The sequence below is a fragment of the Astyanax mexicanus genome, chromosome 9, assembly GCF_023375975.1.
Source record: "Astyanax mexicanus isolate ESR-SI-001 chromosome 9, AstMex3_surface, whole genome shotgun sequence".
NCBI classification, from domain to species: domain Eukaryota; kingdom Metazoa; phylum Chordata; class Actinopteri; order Characiformes; family Acestrorhamphidae; genus Astyanax; species Astyanax mexicanus.
In genome coordinates, this window is record NC_064416.1 from 5,327,757 (window position 1) to 5,351,001 (window position 23,245).

Here is a 23,245-nt window from a genome sequence, read left to right on the forward strand (position 1 = left end):
CAATGATGGCCTTCTGGACAGCAGTCAGGTCGGCAGTCTTACCCATGATTGCGGTTTTGAGTAATGAACCAGGCTGGTAGTTTTTAAAAGCCTCAGGAATCTTTTGCAGGTGTTTAGAGTTAATTCGTTGATTCAGATGATTAGGTTAATAGCTCATTTAGAGAACCTTTTCATGATATGCTAATTTTGTGAGATATTTCAGTTGGTGTGCAATGAATCTAAAATATATGAAAGTTTAATTTTTATCATTTCATTATGGAAAAGAATGAACTTTATCACAATATGCTAATTTTTTAAGAAGGACCTGTAAATCCTGGTGAACTTTCTATTGCTGACAATATAACACACACTTCACTAGATTCACTATATTTAATAAACTGTGCATCCTTTAAACTGTGGGAACATTGGAAATTATTATTAAATTGAGGAGTAGAACACAAGTGCCCAAGAACTGGATATTCTAGAACACAATTGCACACGAGCTGAGAGTTATAGAACACAGGTGCACAAGAACTGGGCATTCTATAACACAAGTGCAAAAAGGAGTTAGGAGATATAAGGACAGGCTTGTGTCCTAGGTCAACTAAATCCTGGTGAACTTTCTCCTGTTGACAGTATAACACCCTCTTCACTAGATTCACTATATTTAATAAACTGTGCATCCTTATACTGGGGGAACAGTTTATTATATTGAGGGGAAAAGATGATTTAATGCATTGAGGAAACATTTGTTTTATTCAAAATTATTATTAAATTAAATGATTTTCTATCTTTAAAGGTCACCTTCCGTCGTTTTTTCTTTCATTTTAAAATGTCTAGTTGTGGTCTCTAGTATGAATGAATGACATGTGAGCCGTTTTTGTAAAAAAAAAGTGCTCAGGTGTCTCTGTATAGCTCTTTTTTAATGGACTGTTTTAGGGGTGTGTCCAAAATGACCGGATTCCAGCTTTGCTCATGAATATTCATACATGCAAACAGCATGCAAATATCTCTCCTCTGATTGGCTAGGAGCACTGCGACGCCCCTCCACCGCTCTGCTGCTCACTGCCTCCCACCTCCTAACTGATGAGCGGTGATGTTGCGTCGCTTCAGCTCCGCCTCTGGGAGTTTCTCGAGCCAAGGTGGGCTGGTCTGTGAGTTTCTGCCTACGTAGGCAGAAAGATAATTCAAAATTCACCCGTTTTTCGGAGGGGGGGAGGGGGGATTTCTTTGCTTAGCTCCTGCAGACAATGGGGGCTGCAAAACAGTTTAATGTGCAGGTGTACACATTCAACTCGGAGAGACCTACTGTATTCCACAAAAAACAAGAAAAATCGGATTTTCGCGGAAGGTGAGCTTTAAGAATTTTTTGCAAGAGCTGGGCATTTTCAAGACAAGTGAACAAAAACTTGGTGTTATAGAACACAGGTGCACAAGAGCTGGGCATTATAGAACACAGATGATGTCGGAATTATATTGTATCAGCAGACAATGTTTACTTTTTAATTTTTAAATATTTTTTAATAATTTCAAACTGATACTTGCTGATGTATTTTACACTGGAAAAGGAATTACTGGAACACTATACACTATGCTGGGTAATCAGATGGAATACCAGCATAGGGAATACTGTCATCTGCATTGCCTAAATCGGCTACCAGACTAATACAAACAGACCTGTACACTCAATATATAGATGGATTTACACTGATAATGTTTGTTTAATAGGGTGTGAATCAACAAGAACACAGACAATCCTTCAACAATTTAAACAGCAGCATGAGTAGTACTGTATAAGAATAATAGAAATATAGAGACAGAGTGGCAGAGATATGTTCGTCAAGTTTTATTTATGTTTTGTTTTGTTTTCTTTAAGTACGGAGACCGAACATGAACAGTAAAACATAGGCAACACTCATTCCAGTCCAAATACCCTCCCACAGACATTCTTTCCTCCCTTACACTTTCACTGGGACACGGGGGAGGGGCTTTACACGGGCCGTATTCACGTGGTGTGAGCTGGAATGGTTTAGTAGTGTTCTGTTTTCCGACATCAGATAAAATGAACGGGGCTGAACAACACTTCACTCTTTTAAAGTGCTTCTGAAAGAGACTCAAAACCTTCAGTGCAGAATGAACAGCTGCGGACAGTGCCGGAACACCTGGCACCGCCAAAGGTGCTTGGACAAGTGCATTCAATTCTAGAAAATTTGAAATTATTATTATTATTTTTTAGGTCAGCCCATGGGCAAGTGTACAGGCACGTTATATATACTTTATATACTTTATATATTTAAAAAAAGAAATAAAGAGAAAACAATTCAGGATGTTGTGTAGCCCAGGACTAGGCTTAATCTCTGTTTTGGAAAATGACCATATGGGATTAAGTGTAATTCTAAAGATCAACCCTAAAGATTAAGACTAGTCTGGGCCCACTATTAAACTGTGATTTTCCAATTTAAAAAAATTTAGGGTCAGTTTCCCAAACTGGGATTACTGGTTAGAAAAAAAAATACTGTACTTTCCTTTCAGTGGAAAATCTCTATTTAGTTCATATTGTGTAGTCCAAGACAAACCTTGAGATTAAGGGGAGCCTAGGGATCAACCCTAAGGATTAAGCCTAGTCTTGGACTATACAGCATTCTGAATGGAGATTTTCAATTGAATGGAAAATATACAGTCAGTTTCCCAGACAGGAATTAAGAACTATATTTTTTCTTTCAATGGAAAATCTCCATTCAGGATGTTGTGTAGCCCAGAATTAGGCTTAATCCCTGTCTTGGAAATTACTCATATGGAATTAAGGTAAATCCTAAAGATCAACCCTAGAGATTAAGCCTAGTCTGGGACCACTATTAAACTGTGATTTTCCATTAAAATGAAAATTTAGGGTCAGTTTCCCAGACTGGGAATAAGCTAAATTTTGAACTATACTTTCCTTTCTGTGAAAAATCTCTATTTAGTTCATATTGTGTAGTCCAAGACTTGGCTTTTTAGAGATTTCGAGATTAGGGATCAACCCTAAGCATTAAACAAAGTCTTGGACTACATAGCATTTTGAATGGAGATTTTCAATGGAAAGTTAAATATAGGGTCAGATTCCCAGACAGGGATTAAGAACTATATTTTCCTTTCAATGGAAAATCTTTATTCAGGATGCCATGTAACCCAGGACTAGGCTTAATCCCTGTCTTGGAAAGTTACCATACGGGATTAATAGGAATCCTAAAAATCAACCCTAGAGATTAAGCCTAGTCTGGGACCACTATTAAATGGTGATTTTCCATTAAAAGGAAAATTTAGGGCCAGTTTATTAAACTGGGATTAAGCTAAGTTTTTGCCCGTAAGGATCAACCCTAACGATTAAGCCTAGTTTTTGAATATACAGCATTCTGAATGGAGATTTTCATTTGAAATGGGCAGGGATTGAGCCTAGTCTTAAACGATACTTTCCCCATTCAGAATGTTGCATAGTCTAAGACTAGGCTTAACCCCTGTCTGGGGAAACTGACCCTAAAGGATTAGGCCTAGTTGTCATTATGGGTCAGTTTTACAGACAGGGATTAAGCCTATTTGTAGACTATATTTTTCTTTTAATGGAAAATCTCAATTTAAAATGATGTATAGTCCAAAGATAGGCCTAATTCCTGTCTTGGAGACTGCCCCTATGGGATTAAAGGATCAACTCTAGAGATTAAACCTAATCTTGGACTACGCCGAAATTTAAAAGGAGATTTTACAATTGAAAGGAAAATTTAAGGTCAGTTTCCAAGACAGGGATTAAGCTTAGTCTTGAACTATACCTTCCATACAGTGTAAAATTTTCCATTTATTATGCTGTGTAGTTCAGGACTATGATTAATCCCTGTCTGGCAAACTGACCAAATGAGATTAAGCCTTATTGACCATATGAGGCAGTTTCCCAAACAGGGATTAAGCCTAGTCTTGAACTACACAGCATATAACATGGTGATTTTCTATTAAAATAAAAATTTAGGGTTAGTTTTCAGACAGAGATTAACCTTAGTTTTAAATTACATTTTTCTTCTAATTAAAAATCTTTAAATCAGAATGCTGTGTAATCCAAGGCTAGGCTTAATCCCTGTCCGGGAACCTTCTGGAAAACTGAAATTGACCCACAAATCAGAAAATGTGTGCCACAGAGAACACAGAGTGTATCAAATGGACCGCCCTCGTAGACTTACTATAATTTTGGGCAAATAATAAAAATTATATATATTTAAATATCTTCAGTACAGTCCTTTTAGGACTTAATGAAATAATGTAATCTGTAAAAAGACAGCAGTAAGACTTAACGTTAAGCATAGCATGTTACAATAAAGTGGTTATAAAATCTATCTATGTCAGTAAAGCTGTTTTGATAAATTAGCTTCGACTAAACTGTGCGCCTTTACGGATCCCGGGGCACTATTTTAAATCATTTTCATACCTTTCCAATGGCAGAACGTGTCAGTAAATGTCACTAAAGTTAGCTTTGAATGAACAAGATTCTGAATAAACAAAATTACTGATAATTTCTGAGAATTTTAAAACAATTCAACAGAACAAAAGTCAAATTTCAAACTGCTGAGCAGATTCCCATAGACCCTCTCTTTCATATAAAAACTTTTTTCTTTTTGTTTTCTTCTTTTTTACAGAGAATAAAACTAAAAACATCTCTAAAACACCAATCTGAAATGCAGTAACATACAAGCCTGAAAATGTACAGTGTAAAGTGTCTCTATAGGACAATATAGAAGCCTCTGTAATACAGATGACGTTTTACTGGCCTTAAATTACATAGTGCTTATCTCTCAGAAGAACAGCTATCTGTAAATGTGTTTTACTGGGACCCTGTACTAAACCTGGGTATATCTGTATATATGGATGTGTGTGTGTAAGTGTGTGTGTAAGTGTGTGTGCATGCTGTGATGCTGGGATGGTAGGAAGAAACTAGAGTGCATTCGGACATCACGTGAAAAGACACAATGGCATTCCTCTGGAAGCTTGTATTTACTACAGCGTGTTGGGGCCACTGTTTAAAATATATAAAAATAGTAGACTTCGAGGATAAAGACGTAACATTTTGAAAATAAAGTCAATATTTTGAGAATAGATTTGAAATTTTATTGAGAATAAAATTGTAATATTTTAAAAATAAAGAGGAATACTAACAGGTAAGTCACTTTTAAGATGTTGAGGATTTAGGTAGTAATACTTTCAGATCATTAAAGCAATAAACCAGTAAAGAAATACTCCTAAACCACCAGCACCAGATTTTTCTTAGTATAATCTTCTGCTGGTCCAGGAGATCGGTAAAACCGATGCTAAAACTACCAAATTCTCAGCATTGCACATTTTAACACTATGTTACTTGTGTAACTCTCTGGATATAATATTGTAACTTTTCCTGCTAGCAATACCATTTTAGCGTTGTCATTTAATTCATTTATTTTTAAAGCTTGAAATATAATTTTATTTCTTGTAGCAATACCACATTATCATCAAATTTTGCAACCTTATTATTGGAATATTGTGACTTGTTTGCTCAAAAGAATTACGAGTTTCCTCGTAGCAATAGCACTTTATCATTTTTTTCTCTAAATATTATTTTAAAACTTTATTCTTAAAATATTATGGCTCTACTCTCAAAGTCTACTGTTTAGTTTTCTTTATAACAGAGGCCCTAAAGCGCTGTCGTATGTATTGGTCCAGTACACCCAATAAAAATAAAAATAAAACAGGAGGTTTATGGTGACCGACACTGGGAAACCCACCTGGGCGGTGGACACTGGTGAAAGGCCATGAGAAAAAAAAATTATATATTAAATCTATTCAGCACAATCACGACAACTGTTCACTGTCAAAAACAAAGTTAACAAGGTCCGTAACGGCCGTGAGGTCATCCTCCTCCTCCTCGTCTTCATCCTGAGCTGTAGGCCTCGGAGGAACCAGGCCGTTGTGCCTTCCGTGAGGAGTCCCGCCGTGTCGGCCCGTGTGCTTTGGCAATAAACCCTCCGATCCTCTAGGGGGCGCCCTAGCAGGCAGCTGGCTGAAGTCTTTAGCTCCACTCCTTCGTTTTCCGTGTGCGTTTCTCATCGGCCTTCGCTCCACCTCTTCCTCCTCCTCTTCCTCGTCTGTCTCGATGCGGTTCAGCCTCTTTCGTACCGGCCGCTCTTCCTCGTCCGATTCGCTCTCTCCTTCCTCGCCCGTTTCCTCCCCCTCCTGTTCCTCGCTTGAACTCCGGGGTCGTTTCAGGGTTAGCGGTTTGTGCCTCTGTTTGGAGTCTTCTCTGGTCGACTCCCGTTTCCTCCCCCTCGGCCTCCTCTCAGACTCCTCCTCTGGTTCAGAGTCCTTGGAAACAGCCGACGCTGAAATAAAACACAATAAATATATATTAATCAGTGGATTCTCATTATGTTAAAATGTTCTGCATTGTAGATTAATTCTAAAGTCATTCAAACTAGTATAGTAGCCCCTCTTGCTTAGAGGACAGTTTTGCACATTCAGTCAGCTTCATGAGATCCTGGAATGGCTTTCAGTTAACAGCTGTGCCTTGTCAGGAGGTACATTTTCTGAAATTACTTGAATTTTGAAAGTATCCTCAAGTCTATTCGCAAAGACCATCAAAAAAGTTATGATGAAACTGGCTCTCATCAGGACCTTTTTTTGGCAAGGCAGTGTAAAAATATAAAATGTGACCCTAAATATGGTATGAGAAAACAGCCAAAGTCTAGGCACACCACTATTAGCTGCTATTACAAGATTAAATGTTGCTACTTTGCATCAGTTATGGTGCGTGTGCCTGTTTTACAACATATAAAATGATAGGTTTCAATTTCCTGAAAATATGAAGACTGAAGAAGAATGAAATATAATAAAAAAACGTAATATATAACGACAGAATAGCTATGATAATTGGATGGTATAGAATTGGAAGTTTATAGAGAAGAGTGACCCTCACTATTGGAGCTGGACAGTCGTCTGCGGCGTGGTTGGGCAGTTTTCTGTTTGGAGATTTTGTGTGACCCCTCAGACTCGGAGGTTTCGCAGTAGTTAACCTGTGCGTTCTGTCGCCGTGACCTCCGTCTCCTCATGTCCACATCACTGTCGTCGAAGTCGCTGGAGCCCTCGGTTTCTGCAGGAGAAACAGACAAGTGAGTTAACTAGTTAACATTAGCTATCTTGTGTAACTAACTGTAGGTGGATTCTGTGTTTCACAGAGACCTTTAATGTACACTGGGAGCATGGATTGACAAGTTAGCACAACTTGACAGAACATAGGTCAAAGCGGGTGGTATTCCCGTCTTTTTTATGATATAGAGCGGACTTCTGGGGTGGGTGTTAAGTCATTTGGCCACAGGGTGGGAGAGAGTTGAGCGACACTGAGCGAAGTTAAAGGGCTAAGTTTACTTAGCACTCAGTGCTATATCATTACAACCGGCTGTATCTTTGACTAAAACCAGAATTATACAGAAACACACAAAAAAAAAAACGGCTCACATGGCATTCTTTCCTACTTGAGACCACAACCAGACATTTTACAATGAATGAAAAAACGATGGAATGAGACCTTTAAAATGTATTAGAAAAAAAAATCACTGGATCACAAGACTGGATTACAGCTTGCTCAGAATGCTGCAATTAGAGTTCCAACTCACACACAAAAAAGAGAGCACATTATTTAGAATGGAAATTAATATTGTTTTATTAGTGTAAAAATCTCTTAATGGATTAGCATCTATATATATATCATACATGTTCCAAATCAAGTCTCGAGATCATTGGGTGCTGCCATCTGTTTTTTATGCACCAAAGATCTGTAACTTTCTATCAATTTATATCCATCCATTTAAAAGGCACCTGAAAACATTGGTACAAACCCATCTCCTCCTCCTCCTCCGTTTCTAAAAGCTCCTCCTCCTCTGAAGATCCTTTCTGTCGTCTGGTGGATTTCCGTGTGGTTTTCTTGACTTGCTGGTTTCGAATGTTTCGGGCTGTTTTTTTGGGGAGGGGTAGACGGCCAGGTCTGCTCGTGACGCTGCCCCAGTCGCTCCCGTCCCAAGAGGCAGCGTCCCCATCACTCGCTGCATCGTCACCCGACACCACAAAATCTTCCTCCTCCATACTGAACACATTCACCACAACAGAACAAATAAAACAGATTTGTGTAATAATTTCCTTTTTGCATTGCTAACTGAAATAAAGAATATGTATATATATTCTTATGATACATATATATACAAACATATATATATGTATCATATATTTATATGAATTAGATGTGAGTGTGCAGAACCTTCACAAATAAAATACATATAATATACATATTATTCTATCCTGTTCCAATTAAAGGGCTAAACCCCAGCATTGCTTTTCTGAATTTTCTTTTTTTGAGGTCCATTTTTGTGGGGTTTTTGTCAGATCATAGTCTTTTTTTCCAACTGTTCTTTCAAATTTGTTATTTTAAAGCTGATATCTCTCATCTAATGGCAAGCTGCATGACCGGGATTCAAACCAGCGATCTCCCAATCACTGTGGCAGCGCTTTAGACCGCTAGACCACTCGGTGCCCTATTTGTCTATTCTTGCATGAGGCTAAACCAAGTGCTCATATGTAAATTTGTTAATAGTTGTGACATCACACCTGTAGTCATTCCAAAACAGGCTGTTTATGCTGTTTGATTTCAATGTACACTGTTTACAGTGTTTACACAGAACATCAAATCTTTCTATTTCATTCATCAAAGCAACAGAACCAAACCTCTCATCTCCCTGCTTTGAAGTAAGTCCTCCAGGGACACTGACCTGTCACTCAGGTGAAACTCATCCTCGCTCTCCTCGTCCTCCAGAGTGCTGTCGCTGTCCAGGTCGTTGAGTCGCCGGCGGCGTTTCCTCCTGCGAGGGGCAGCAGGTTTCACAGGCCTCCGGTTCTCTTTATCCACTTCCTTCTCCTTCTGGCCCGTGATGTTGGCCATATCTTTACCACGACCCCCCACAGGACCTGATCATCATGCGGAAAATATTAATATTATTATTACAAAAACGCAAATGTTAAACACACAATATGGCATTCTTACATTCAAAAATATTTTAAAGGCATTCACACATACGCACACATATTAGAAAACATACTACATCCACCTTTTCAGTTCCAATACAGACACGATACACACATTTTGTGCATTAGCCGATACCCAATAGCAATCTGATACCATTGTTGAACTAATAAACCATATATCTCTAAAGATATAAAGCCCCAGGATTAACTTGAACATTACTTTTTAGCTGTTTTTTCTGAGCTGGATAACTCACTGATAGTTGAGGACAGGCCGAGGGCACTGCACTGGCTAATTGCCTAATTGTCTGATACAGGATCCAGCAAATTTTAATGTTAACACATGTGTTCCCACCTCCTTCCTCTGAGTTCTGTATGTCCTCCTCTATTGCTTCATCAATGGCTTCGTCAAAGTCATCAAACCTGCAGGTGATAGTCAATATGAGCACACTGACTATAGAAAATATATGAATGCTTATGATATGTGGATATATAAAGAAAGTACCTGTAGCTAATAGACTTTCTCTGCCGTGTGGATCTCCTCTCCAGGTTTTTACTCTTCTTTGCATCTTTCTTCTTCTCCTGCTTTTTATCCTCAACTTCAGCATCCTGCCAGAACACAATGTCAACAGAAAAAAGGGTCACTGTCAGGCATAAACCTTGTATTTCCAAAATAGGAACTTTTCAGGGAAATAAACTAAATCTTTTTTTTTTTTTTTTTAGTTTAATTCCAAGTAATTTTGGAGTGTTTCTGCTCTGAATTTTGATTTACACAATTAAAGACTCCAACTCCCAGCATGCACTCACACTGGACCATTCGGACCGTTCACGCTCTCCAAGCTTCTGATTGCAAACACCTGGTCTGTGTTTGTATAAATACCTCTTTGTTTCATTTGCTTCTCGGTGAGTCCTAAGTCTAGTTTTCTAGCTCTTCTATGATGCATTTCTTTTAATGTTTTTCTTTTGTTACCAACCCGTTTTTATGTTTTTTGACTTCTCTTGCCTTGCCCTCTGTATCGATTTTTTACAGTTGCAGACCTAATTTTGTGTATTTAGACGACTCTTTTTTTTGTTGCCCTTTTACCTTCTGGTTTACCCGTGTTTGACCCCTGTTGGCCTTCTTTACTCTGTTTACTATTGCTGCCTTTTTGATACTGACCCTGCCTATCCCTAACTACATCTGTAAGCCTAAACCCGTGTGACAGTTTCTATCTTCTATTCTTTCATCAAGACATTTTGGTACCACTTTAAAATAAGACTACCTTTATAAAGGGTTTATAAATGGTTTACAATTAGTTTATTAATCGTTACTAATTAGGTTGTAAATGTATTAAAAATCATTAATAATCAGTTATAACACGCACATAGAAAGGAAAACAATATAGATGGCTGTGGGTTCACAATTTAGGAAAACAGCAGGTCATTGTTGCCCTTTCTATGTATGTGTTATAACTGATTATTAATGATTTTTAAGGCATTTACAACCTAATTAGTAACCATTAATAAACTAATTGTAAATCATTTATAAACCCTTTATAAAGGTAGTCTTATTTTAAAGTGGTATCGAAATTTTAATACAATGTAAAGACCAACTTCTCTGTTACACAAATATAAGGATTTGTGTAACAGAGACAATATTCTGTACACTATTTAAAAGGACTTACAGGATTGGGTATAATATTCTCCACACTGATGCCCACATACACCAGACGCTCTCGCCTACAGAAGAATTTACACACATATAACATTTTAAGTCCAATATCAAAATAAACACATTTGATAAATACTTTATAGTGTTTTAGTAGCTTTTAGTATCAGCGCAAAGACAGTGCAAAACACTGGACCTGATAACAATACAATAAACAATATAACCTAAGGAATTTTATTTTACTCAGCATAATAAACATCAAATTTAACAAAAATGTTTTCCATTTGACTTTTATTGGCTTGCAATAAAATTATTAATATAAAGTGGTTAATGCGTACCTCCTCTCAGCTCGTTCACGTTTCTTCAGCGCTGTATCCAGATTCAGCAGCTGCTCTTCCAGCTTCTCACACAGCAGCTTCTAAACACAGTAAAATACAGCCAGTTATCAGACTGTTCTCCCACCCACCTCCAGAAACCAGTTTAAACTCTACAGCCCACAGTCAAAAATCTCTAAATTAATCTTAAATTTTTCCTCCAAATTGCCCAGGTGCCAAATTTTTAAAGGGTGCGTACAAAAATGCAACATTTAACACCGGGAAACCGGGATTTATAAAAAAACCCAGTGTACATTTAGGCAAGGATTGAGCCATGTATACTCTTACAAATCACATATATAATATAATAATAATATACATATAAGCAATATTTTGCTTTATGTAAAGAATTGCAGTTAAATGCAGGAATCATCCTCACACACCAGTTCATATATAGCTTACATCAAGATAAAAAAAAATAAGATTAAGGAAAGATTAAGGAGATTAAAACTTACTTCTTTAAATGATATTTTAATTATCTTTTTTTCTGCATGTTTAAATTAAATTGAATAATTGTTGAAATGTATGCTTTTATAACTTTAATGGAGATGTGGATTTCTATTTCCAGCAGGACTTGGCACACTGCCCACACTGACAAAAGTACCAATTGGTCTTATATAATATTCTAATTTTCTGAGACACAGATTTTTGCTGTTTTATTAGCTGTAAGCCATAATCATCAGCAATAAAAGACATAAACGCTTAAAATCGATCACTCTGTGTTTAATACATCTACATATGATATATGAGTTTCACATTGATCTGAATTATTGAAATAAAGTGCCTTTTCAATGACACTTAAATTTTTTGAGTTGCAAGTGTAATATAAGGAAGGAAAGTCTTACATGCTGACAGGGAGGACAGAACCATTCTCCATCAGGGATGATCATAAGAGGAGGCCTCAGACAGGCCGTGTGGTATCCACTGTCACACAGGTCACACAGCAAAATCTGTACAAGATAGAATAAAACCTTACAATACAATCCACATTCCCACACTCTTAAATAAAAAGGCCTGCACCAATAAGGTTTTTTGTGTAATATATATAGTGCCAGAAATAACTGTGATAAATTATATTATTGTACTTTTAAGAGCATTTTATGCCACTGCATTCAGGATAATGCAACAGCACAATAAAGCATTTACTCCCTTTAAAAAAAAACAATTAACAAAATCTAATGTAAAAAAGTTTAAATACCATAAAACTACTGTTTTTAAGTAAAGTCAACATATGTCTCATTAACATACAATGATGGGATTAATTTTCCAACTCCTTCATCTCTATTGCAAATACAGCTCTGGAAAAAAATTAAGAGACCACTTCAGTTTTGCTGATTTTGCTATTTATTTATTTATTTTATACATTGTTGTTTTATTCTATAAAACAACATTCTCTCAGTATTCTCTCAAATTCCATATAAAAATATTGTCATTTAAAGCATTTATTTCCAGAAAATGAGAAATGGCTAAAATAACAAAAAAGATGCAGAGCTTTCAGACCTCAAATAATGCAAAGTTCATATTTATAAAGATTTCAGAGTTAAAAATCAATATTTGGTGCAATAACCCTGGTCTTTAAACACAGTTTTCATGCATCGTGGCATGTTCTCCTCCACCAGTCTTACACACTGCTTTTGGAAAACTTTATGATAAAAATTCAAGTAGTTCAGCTTGGTTTGATGGCTTGTGGTCATCCATCCTTCTCTTGATTATATTCCAGATTATATTCATCATTTTTAAGTGTTTTTTTTTTAAGCCTTTTTTTCCCAGGCTGTATATTTCTTTATAGAAAACAAAAGTGTCTCATATAGCATCACTCAAAAAGCCATTAAAGCACCTTTATTATTTAAGAGAGTGTAAACACAATTTCTATTGATTTGTTTTGTCCGAGTAACAATTGGCTTTGTTTGATTTGTGGTCTTTATGTAATGAAATAAATACAACAGAAGTATCGAGCAGCATCACGTTATTATAAGAGGAGAGTAAACCTTAAAAATTGCATTTGCTTTTGAATTATTGAATATATGTTGTAAAAACAAGCTTATGCAGCGTTGCGCCTCCTGTAAACCTGCAGTGAGCAGTAAAAGAGCTTCCTATCTCACCAGTTCAGGATGGTTCGGGAGGCTGCAGTGTTTACAGGCGTCTTCGGGCGGAGCTTCTTCCGAGGGCTCGGACTCTGACTCGCTTTTCTCCTCCGCTCCCTCCGGTTTATTCTCCGGCACCACATCTTCCTGTGGAGCCACTTCCACTCTGCATGGCTTTTTCAGTTTGGTTTTTGACCAGCGAGCTCGCCGGTGCCGCCGCTTACCCTGCATAAACGTATTACAGATAGAAATGTCTGACCTTAACATGATTTTTTTAAAATCCCATTTTCTCCCAATTTACATGGCCAATTACCCAAACCACTCATTAGAACTCCCCCTTTCAGTAGTGATGCCCCAACTCCAGGAGGGCGAAGACTAGCACATGCCTCCACCGATACATGTGAAGTCAGCCTCTGCCGCTTTTTGAACTGCTGCTGATGCAGCATTGCTGAGTATCATCACAGCACACTCGGAGAAAAGCGCAGTGACTCGGTTCTAATACATCAGCTCACAGATGCAGCCTTGCGCTGATCGACATCACCCTAGGAGTGATGAGGGGAAAAAAGCACCATCTACTGTACCCACCCAGAGAGAGCAAGACCAATTGTGCTCTCTTTGGGCTCCGGCAGCTGATGGCAAGCTACATGAACAGGATTTGAACCACTCAACATAATTTATTTTAGTTATGATCCAGGAGAAAACTATATAGTGTATAATTAAAAATTATAATCTTGTTTAACATAGACAATGCACAAAGCATTTTAAAAATGTTGCTCAGGTTGCCCAGTTTACCACTGCCTCACTTGGCCACAGGATTCAATCCAGCAATTAATTGTCATTATAGGTTACTCATATGTTTTAGTTTCGAGCTGTTGCTGTCCCAATTTATTGTAATTACTCAACTTTATTATCCTTTATTAAAAGATGATGAACTTGCTTTTTTTTACCTGTGTAAAATAGCTCTTATCACAATATATATCCAAATAAAATTATCATTATTATTATTAGTTTGTGCACGAATTATAAATTTTTTATGACTACTTTGTTGCTGCCACATTGGCTTAATTTTGTACATGTATTTTTAACACTGTGCTCACACAGCTTAAAGCTAAATTAACATAAAAACCCACTTAAATATTTACAGTAGTTTCTATTACTTATATCACATAATGTATGATATTATCTGTCAATTAATGATCCAAAGTGACATTTCACATTATTAAAAAAAGGTGAACGGGACAAAATTTGATATAAAATAACTAAATAGGGGGCTACATTGAAACCCCCTCCAGGCCCTGGTAGTTGGCGCCTAATGTTAGAGTAGGTTGTTCTGTTCTGTGTGATTCACCAGTTCACTAATCCTGCTTTACAGTGGGAATAGGACCGCCTACCTAATTAACATACAAATGCAGACATAGATAGATAGACAGACAGACAGACAGACAGACAGACAGACAGACAGATAGATAGATAGATAGATAGATCCTTTATTGATCCCGAAGGAAATTTATAAATAAATGTAGAATCCTGAAGGAAATTTATAAATAAATGAAGAAGAAGAAATGTGGGAATAAATCAATGTAGAGATGTGGAAATACAATTAAATAAATGTAAAAAATACATCAATCAACAAATATATAAATCATTTAAAAAATTGTATTTATTAATTAATGAAGGTATGTTTATTATTTATGCGTGTATTTATTTATTTATTCATTAATTAGTTTGGAACAAACATCCTGATTACATTCATAGCCAATTTGTGGAATTTTTGTCAGAAAATGTAAATGAATATTATTTTGATTTATTAACTGAATTTGTCTAGCATTACAAGAGGTATGTTGTATGGTAGGTATATTGTTGCTGTCACACAAATCTTGTGTGTCTATTTGAAATAAGCTGAATTTAGAAACTGTTCTTCACATTGGTTAATTTTTGTCAAGATGATTGGTCCAAAATTACCAGTTTTTGTGCGACAGTGTCAATATAAAAATATGCACCATATTCTTAGATTGCAATAGTTTTCAGATCCATATATATAATTTAATTTATTATGGCCTTAGAATGAGTTGTTCGTTTAGTCTTACCCTTGCAGACTTGATCGGACCCTGGTTGGTTGCAACGTCCCTCTTAGGAAGCGTTTTCTCTGCTTCATCATCTTTGTGCTCTTCGACCTCGCGTGCTGCAGGGGGCGTCGCCTGCTTCTTCCCGCGCTTCCTGACCTGAATTTCGGCCAGTTTTGGACTGGGCCTGCAGATTCTCGCTGACCTCCGGAGTGAACGCCGGTCTGAGGCCTGCAGGTCGTCCCTGGCTCTTTCCAGCTGGAGCTTGGGCGTGCGTCTGTGCAGCGGGATCTTGATTTTTAGGCGAATTCCCTCTTTTTGTAACTCTGACGACACTTCTTCATCGTCGTTATTTGTCGTACCTTCACAGCGAAGCTTATTCGGAGCTTCTCCTGGTTGCATTTTGACCTTTGTCTTCTCTGATCTTCGTTTCCTTGAGCTTTTGTATCCTTTGCCTTTGTTTTCTTGCATAGCTTCCACTTGTCCACTTTGCGGCGTTTGCTCTGTCATTTTAGGCTTTTTCTTTTCCGTTAGCTCCTCCTCCTCTTCTTCTTCTTCTTCTTCTTCTTCTATATTTCCACATGTGGATGACGTGACCGCTTCTTCAAGTGTGGCCACTGCTTTAGGTGAGCTTTGCTCAATTGGAATAACTTTTATCACAGATTTCACCTCATTAACGGCTGTTTCGCTAACTTTTGGCATTGCAAAATTCAAAGGTTCATCCGAATCACCTACAGAAACCTTTCCGGGAGCTGAATCCTCACAATCGGCTTGCTCTATTTTATGAATTTTAGATTCACTGATGCTGGAATGATGAATACTGGAATTTTCAGGTGTAAGACTAGGTTTTCTTACTAGAACAGACTGTCTTATATTCTCAGCCGGTGTCATCTCAGCTTTAAACTTGATCTTACCATCTCCGTGAAGGCCGTTTCGGTCCTTTGTAGGAGTGGTCAAATTCTCAGGCTGGTCAAACGCTCTATTTCTCTCAACCGGGCCCATAATTACTCCAATACCTACGTAATGCTCTCTCGTAGCTGGTTCAGAACTTGGTTTAAGCAGGTTTCCCGTACCTATACAAGGAGCCATAGGCATTAAAGTCTTATTTTCGCCACCAAGTTCCATGTTACGCCCAGCCTGCTGATCACTTAGTGCCAAAACCGCTGGATTACGAACGATTATACCCCCAAGGCTAACGCTCCCGTTGTTGCTAACGTTATTATTATTGTGGTTTATGTTGCTGTAATGGTTGCTGTCGTAACTGTCGCTCCTCTTCAGCTCCCTCTTTTTCAGAGGTATCTTCGCCTGCTGGTCATTTTTTATAGCCCTCTCCACGTCCTCAGCTTTCTTGTCCCTGAAAGCCTCAGTCTTTGTTGGAAGTTCCTGCTTCAGAGAGCCCGGAGACTTCACAACGGAGATAGCGTTCCAGTGTCTCGGAGAGTCCCTGGGCTCATCCTTCACCAGGCTCTTAATGGTGCTAACTCTATTATCTATAACAAGAGGATGCTCTAATGTAGGTGGCTTTTCGGTTACAACAGGCTTCACTTTAAGCTCATCCTTTCGCTCTTCTTTTAGTTTAATAAGAGGAACAGTCGCCTTTTTAATATTTTCATTTATTGACAGGCTTTCTTCTTCTTTCTTCATGGTTATCTGTTTGCTGTCCTCTTCAGAATCTGAACAGTCTGCTTGGCCAGCTCTCTTCTTGTCTTTGATGTTATCTTTGGGGAAACATATATACACATTAAACAAGTAAATTAACAAACAGATAATTGGTCATATTCAAATGCAAAGACAACTGCAAAATTGCCTGTGAAACTATTTATCTGGGCAATATTGATTATTTGCTTAAGCTTAACTAATTGATGTTTTAGCTTCAATGACCAAGAGCACATCCTGACCACTGACCACTTATTTGGGTTTAGTATTCTAATGTTATATAGAGTTAATTACAGGTAGACACTTTCACTGACCACTGACTTTATGTTAATTTGGGTTTGGTATTCTAATGTCATATAGAGTTAATTATAGGTAGACACTCTTACTGATTACTGACTTTGTGTTTACTTAGGCTTATTCTAATGTTATATAGAGTTAATTACAGGTAGAGACTCTCAATGACCACTGACTTTATATTTATTTGGGTTTAGTATTATAATGTTATATAGAGTTAATTATAGGTAGTCAATCTCACTGACCACTGACTTTATATTTATTTGGGTTTAGTATTATAATGTTATATAGAGTTAATTACAGGTAGTCAATCTCACTGACCACTGACTTTATATTTATTTGGGTTGTGTATTCTAATGTTATATAGAGTTAATTATAGGTAGACACTCCCACTGACCACTGACTTTATATTTATTTGGATTTAGTATTATAATGTTATATAGAGTTAATTACATGTAGACACTCTCACTGACCACTGACTTTATGTTAATTTGGGTTTGGTATTCTAATGTTATATAGAGTTAATTATAGGTAGACACTCTCCCTGATTACTGGCTTTATGCTTATTAGGGCTTAATATTCTAAATGTTATATAGAGTTAATTACAGGTAGACACTCTCACTGAACACTGACTTTATGTTTATTTGGGTTTAGTATTGTAATGCTAAATAGAGTTAATTACAGGTAGACACTCTTGCAGACCACTGACCTCATGTGTATTAGATTCAGATTCATTTTTAACTTTACTATGATTATTATTAATGTTATATAGAATTAAATACAGGTAGACACTCACATTTACCACTGAGTTTATGTTCATTAGGGTTTAATCCAAAATGTTACATAAAATTAATTACAGGTATACACTCAAATGACCATTATTATAATGTCATATACACATGAACTGGTAAAAACACTGACTAATTGTTGCCTAAGACTGCACTCAACATTGGATATTAACATTTAGTATATATCACCAAATACTGCTGGTAGTTAGAAGGGGGTTTTACCACTGGAACAGATCTTCTCTGTCGTCTCCTTCTCCTGTTCTGTTGGATTACCAGAAGAACCATCTTGTTGCTCCTGGTCTGTCATTGGTGGGTCCATCTTGCCTTTAAGTGCCTCCAAAATATCTGCCAGGTCATTCCTATTCCTACATAAAGACAAATGATACTATTTTACCAAAAGCAGCTTTTTAGAACTGTGCAGATATAAAGTTGAATGCCCATAGTACAGAGAACAGGCATATAGAGATGTCTGCAATTAATCAGTTTATTCAAAAATGCTATAGTTATACTAATTATAGCTATAACAATCAGTACAACATTAATAGACTAATTTGTACTAAGGATGCACCTACATATCAACACATTATTTGACTAAAAATGGCAAAAACAACAAAAAAAAACACTTTTTGACTCTGAACAAAACAAGTGAACAAATTAAGACGTCTAGGGCCCTATTTTAAGGATTTTTAAGTAAGCTGTCAACTGCTTGATTAAGGGCATGTCAGTTTGTCTTTGCTATTTTAACGACAGGAAATGTACACTCTACGTGTCTCAGACATATATACATAGACTCCCCCTGGGCCGTCTGCTATGCTATGTGGAATCTATGTATATATGTCTGTCATTATCAGTAAAAAGATGGCGGCGCACAGGATGTAAAGAGTGGTTTTTAATAAGCTTCTTGTGCACTTTTTAAGTTATTAATGGCTTGTTTTAAATGTCAGGGCTCTCCGGATTCTAGCAAGAAGGTTTGCCCCGTATCACCCAGTCTGAAGGGTGTTTGGACAAACTTTTTATCATGTTTTACTACAACAAAAGTCCATTTTACACCGGAGTTCTCCTTTAATATTCAGCCTTCATAAAAATTTTTTATTTTGTTCAGTTTTGACCAAAACATTTTATTTTGGTGCATCCTTAATATACACATTTTGGAATCTATATTACAGGCCCTACATAAATACTTCATATTTCTTGAAAGGCTTTCTTATCAAAGGCTTGATATTACTTCACTGCTTACCTGACAATGCACTTCCAAGAAGAACCATCCAAATCATCCTGCTCCTCCACATAAACCCGCACGTTCTGATCTTGATCCAACTGGAACCAGTACAACAGCCCTTCCTTATCTCTACCAATAGGCTGCAAGCGCATCTGGTCTGGATCTTCCTCGTTGACTGCTGTCTTAAACTTGACGTTGTCATCAAACTGGCATTCACATAAATACTGTAAAAACAAGAAAGACAAACCAAATATAATATACAGCTCTGGAAATATATAAGAGACCACTTCAGTTTCTGAATCAGTTTCTCTGATTTTACTATTTATAGGTACATGTTTGTTGTTTTATTTTATAAACTACGGAAAACATTTCTCCCAAATTCCAAATACAAATATTGTCATTTAGAGCACTTATTTGCAGAAAATGAGAAATGGCTGAAATAACAAAAAAGATGCAGAGCTTTCAGACCTCAAATAATGCAAAGAAAACAAGTTTATATTTATACACTGTTAAGAGTTCAGAAATCAATATTTAGTGGAATAACCCTGTTTTTTAATCATAGTTTTCATGCATCTTGGCATCATGTCCTCCTCCACCAGTCTTACACACTGCTGTTGGATAACTTTATGCTGCTTTACTCCTGGTGCAAAAATTCAAGCAGTTGAGTTTGGTTTGATGGCTTGTGATCATCCATCTTCCTCTTGATTATATTCCAGAGGTTTTCAATTTAGTAAAATCAAAGTCTTTTGTATGCACTGTATGCTGTATGTACAGTTTGGGGCATACACCAATGCTTAGTAGTCTACAAATGCATGTATATGGCCCTTAATTATATGTAATAAATGTATAATTACAATAAACAAAACAATACACGATTATATTGTTTATGTAAATGAATATTTTATTTAATTTAAACATTTACTTTAAATAAACAGTACATAATATGTATTAATATTAAATTAACTTGTAATAAATGAGTATTAGTATGTGCTAGTATTATAGTATCATAATATTACCTCATAATATAGTAACATAACTTTGTTACTTTGAAACTTTCCTAATGATGCATTACAGTAATGCAGTACAGTAACATGAAAGTGAATGGAGAAAATAAAAAATATTGTGAGCACCTTAAGGATATCAGCTTTGCACTCCATGGGCATCTCAGGGTAGCCTTTACTCTCTAGCTCCCAGGCCCAGGTACTGTTAAACTCCTGACACACCTGGATTAAAAAAAATCTAGATTATACAGCTGTCAGGAAACACTGCGTTCAGAAGTAGCGTTATTATAATGGGGTAATATGCATATCTGATAAATAAATAGCAGACTGTACACTGTAGATACACTTCTTGTTTATATATATATATATATATAATATAAAAACATTATTTTGATATCAGAATACGATTAAATCAGAATTTACCTTGACCAGATACTTTTCCCATCTCTCTGAAGACACTGTCTTGCCCAGTTTGCGTAGCAGTTTGACATGGAGCTCGACAAGAGGTTGTGGAACTTTAAATCACAGAAAACATATTAGTTTAAATTCACTTATATTGTAAATTATAATTCCTTTTTGATATATTGATTTTGTTCGATATATATGTCTTTAATATGCACAGCTTCATGGACATACAAGAACTCTGAACACTTAGGAGCACTGCACTGCATGTTTACATTCCAACAGCAATTAAATATGTATACAACCTAAACTGATTGCTTGTTTATAGGGCCACTGCTATTCAGTAAATGACCGACATCATCAGTGAAATATTTCTCAGCTTCTATATATTATCATATATTACACATTTATTACTAATTGCTTATTTATAGTAAGTAGATGTGTGATATTTTCAGTCATATGTCAGATTTTGTATATCTGTATTCAATATTTGAATTTTCCTTAGTTATATATTTATTACTGTTTAAATCTCTCTGTCTGTCTGTCCATCTACCTGTCAATACATCCATCTAAACATCCATAAATCAAATCAATAATTAGTAACCTACACATATTATTTGTTTCCAATTGATATGTAATTAACAACAAATATTTTATTATATATAATTTAAGTATTATTAATAAGTATACAGTTAAATTGCATACATATTTATGCAAATTAACCATTCTTTTTTAAATATATTTAAAACATATTCATCCATCCTTCTATCTAGCTATGTATGTATCTATTCATTAATGTTTCTACTCATCTATTTATCCATCTACTAATATATCTAACTCTCTTATCTGTTCCATTATAATAAATAATATAGGAACATTTATATTATATATTATATGATTTATGTTTTTTGGGAGTCCCTGAGGATATATGAAATATACATTTGTCTATTTTGATGCTCGAATCACAGTTTTAGCCTTGCTCTCGTTTGTTGGGTACAGTAGGTGGTGCTTTCTCCTCACATCACTCCTAGGGTGATGTGGATCAGCATGAGGCGTCTGTGAGCTGATGTATCGGAACCGTCATTGCGCTTCCCTCCAAGTGTGCTGCTATGCTACTCGGCAATGGTGCATCAGCAGCAGTTCCCAAAAAGACGCGGTAGCTGACTTCACATGTGCCGAAGAAGCATATCTAAGGATAGGTGCATCACTAGTCCTAATGAGTGGCTTGGGTAATTGACGTTGTAAATTGGGGGAAACGTTTGGGAGATAAAATGTTATAAAAAATATGGTATAGTGTAATAACCTAAAATGTGGTTTGTTGCACAAACAGGGATAATTTATTTTATTTTATTTCTCAATTAAATTAGGCTACAATAAATGTACTGTTAACCATTAACTATTCTTAATGGTTTCTCACAACATCGAGAAGCCACGTGTATTCACCTTTGTTTCAGTATCACAATTTCACACTCGGTCCCCACAAAGCGCTAAATACAAACACGCCCTCTCCCACACACAAAGAGGAAGTTTCACAGAAAGTTGTGCGCATGCGCAGCCTCCCTCTATTCGCCCTGTTGCTAAACAGAATGTAAATATGAGGCTAAAAAAATACAGCCTGCGTTCAAAAACCACAAACACGGGCACATATTCACAGTGTGCGGGTGGTGAGCACCTAATCCACTGCTGTCAGTGTGTGGAAAAGGGTGTAATTTGGGTGTAAATGCGCTACAAAATGGTACAGAGAGCAGCAGCAGGCTGTAGTTTAGCTGCCCAATGGAAAATAACACCTGACTACCACAGGCTAACGCTAGCTTAGCTGCACTAGCGGAGCTGGGCTGACAGCAGCGGAATAAACAGTAAATACACAGAGATACAGTGAAAATACAGTAAAACAGGGTGTAAACTGGTGACAGCGGGGCTTATGGGTCTTTATCCAGACCAGAACCGGCCGGGTAGGCCTGCTCAGGCAGCAGCACCGTGAGGATGAGGATGAGGATGGAGGTGGTGGTGATGGAGAGAGAGACCCCACTCTGCCATGTTTGTTTCTCCCCCTCACCTGCAGATCTGTCCCGCAGGAACCGCTCCATCTCCGGGAAGGAGAGCTCGGGCAGGTCCAGCGCGGCTCCGTAGCGCTCCAGGAACGAGCACACCACGGCGAAGCTCGGGCACAGAGCCGGCGCAAGAGCCGGCGCAGCGGCCGGAGCAGCCATGTTTTCCAGCGGGGGTTTTTACCCACACACACACACTGTATATATACACACTACACATAAACACACACTGTATATACACACTATATATACACACTACACATACACACACACTGTATATACACACTACACAATATATATACACACTACACATACACACACACACTGTATATACACACTACACACTATATATACACACTACACACTATATATACACACTACACATACACACTACACACTATATATACACACTACACATACACACACACACTGTATATATACACACTACACATACACACACTGTATATACACACTGCACATAAACACACACTGTATAAACACACTACACATATACACACTGCACATACATGCACATATACACACACTATATATACACACTACACATACATATACTCACACATGCACACACTATATACACACACTACACACAATATATACACTATACACACTAT

General features: G+C 37.0%; 1 protein-coding gene across 1 annotated transcript; it reads right to left on the reverse strand.

Annotated features, from left to right (window-relative positions):
* Positions 1–1,810: 1,810 nt before the first annotated feature.
* Positions 1,811–22,793, reverse strand: rsf1a (remodeling and spacing factor 1a). The gene is made up of 16 exons (XM_022665967.2): positions 22,622–22,793; positions 20,587–20,678; positions 20,293–20,385; positions 19,181–19,386; positions 18,166–18,308; positions 15,230–16,923; positions 13,161–13,367; positions 11,904–12,008; positions 11,023–11,102; positions 10,701–10,755; positions 9,542–9,645; positions 9,392–9,459; positions 8,787–8,982; positions 7,863–8,107; positions 6,944–7,117; positions 1,811–6,350 (listed from the first exon to the last, which is right to left on the reverse strand). The coding sequence occupies exons 1-16, from the start codon at positions 22,773–22,775 to the stop codon at positions 5,824–5,826; spliced, it is 4,143 nt and encodes a 1,380-aa protein (XP_022521688.2). The 5' UTR covers positions 22,776–22,793; the 3' UTR covers positions 1,811–5,823.
* Between the last annotated feature and the right edge of the window lie 452 nt (positions 22,794–23,245).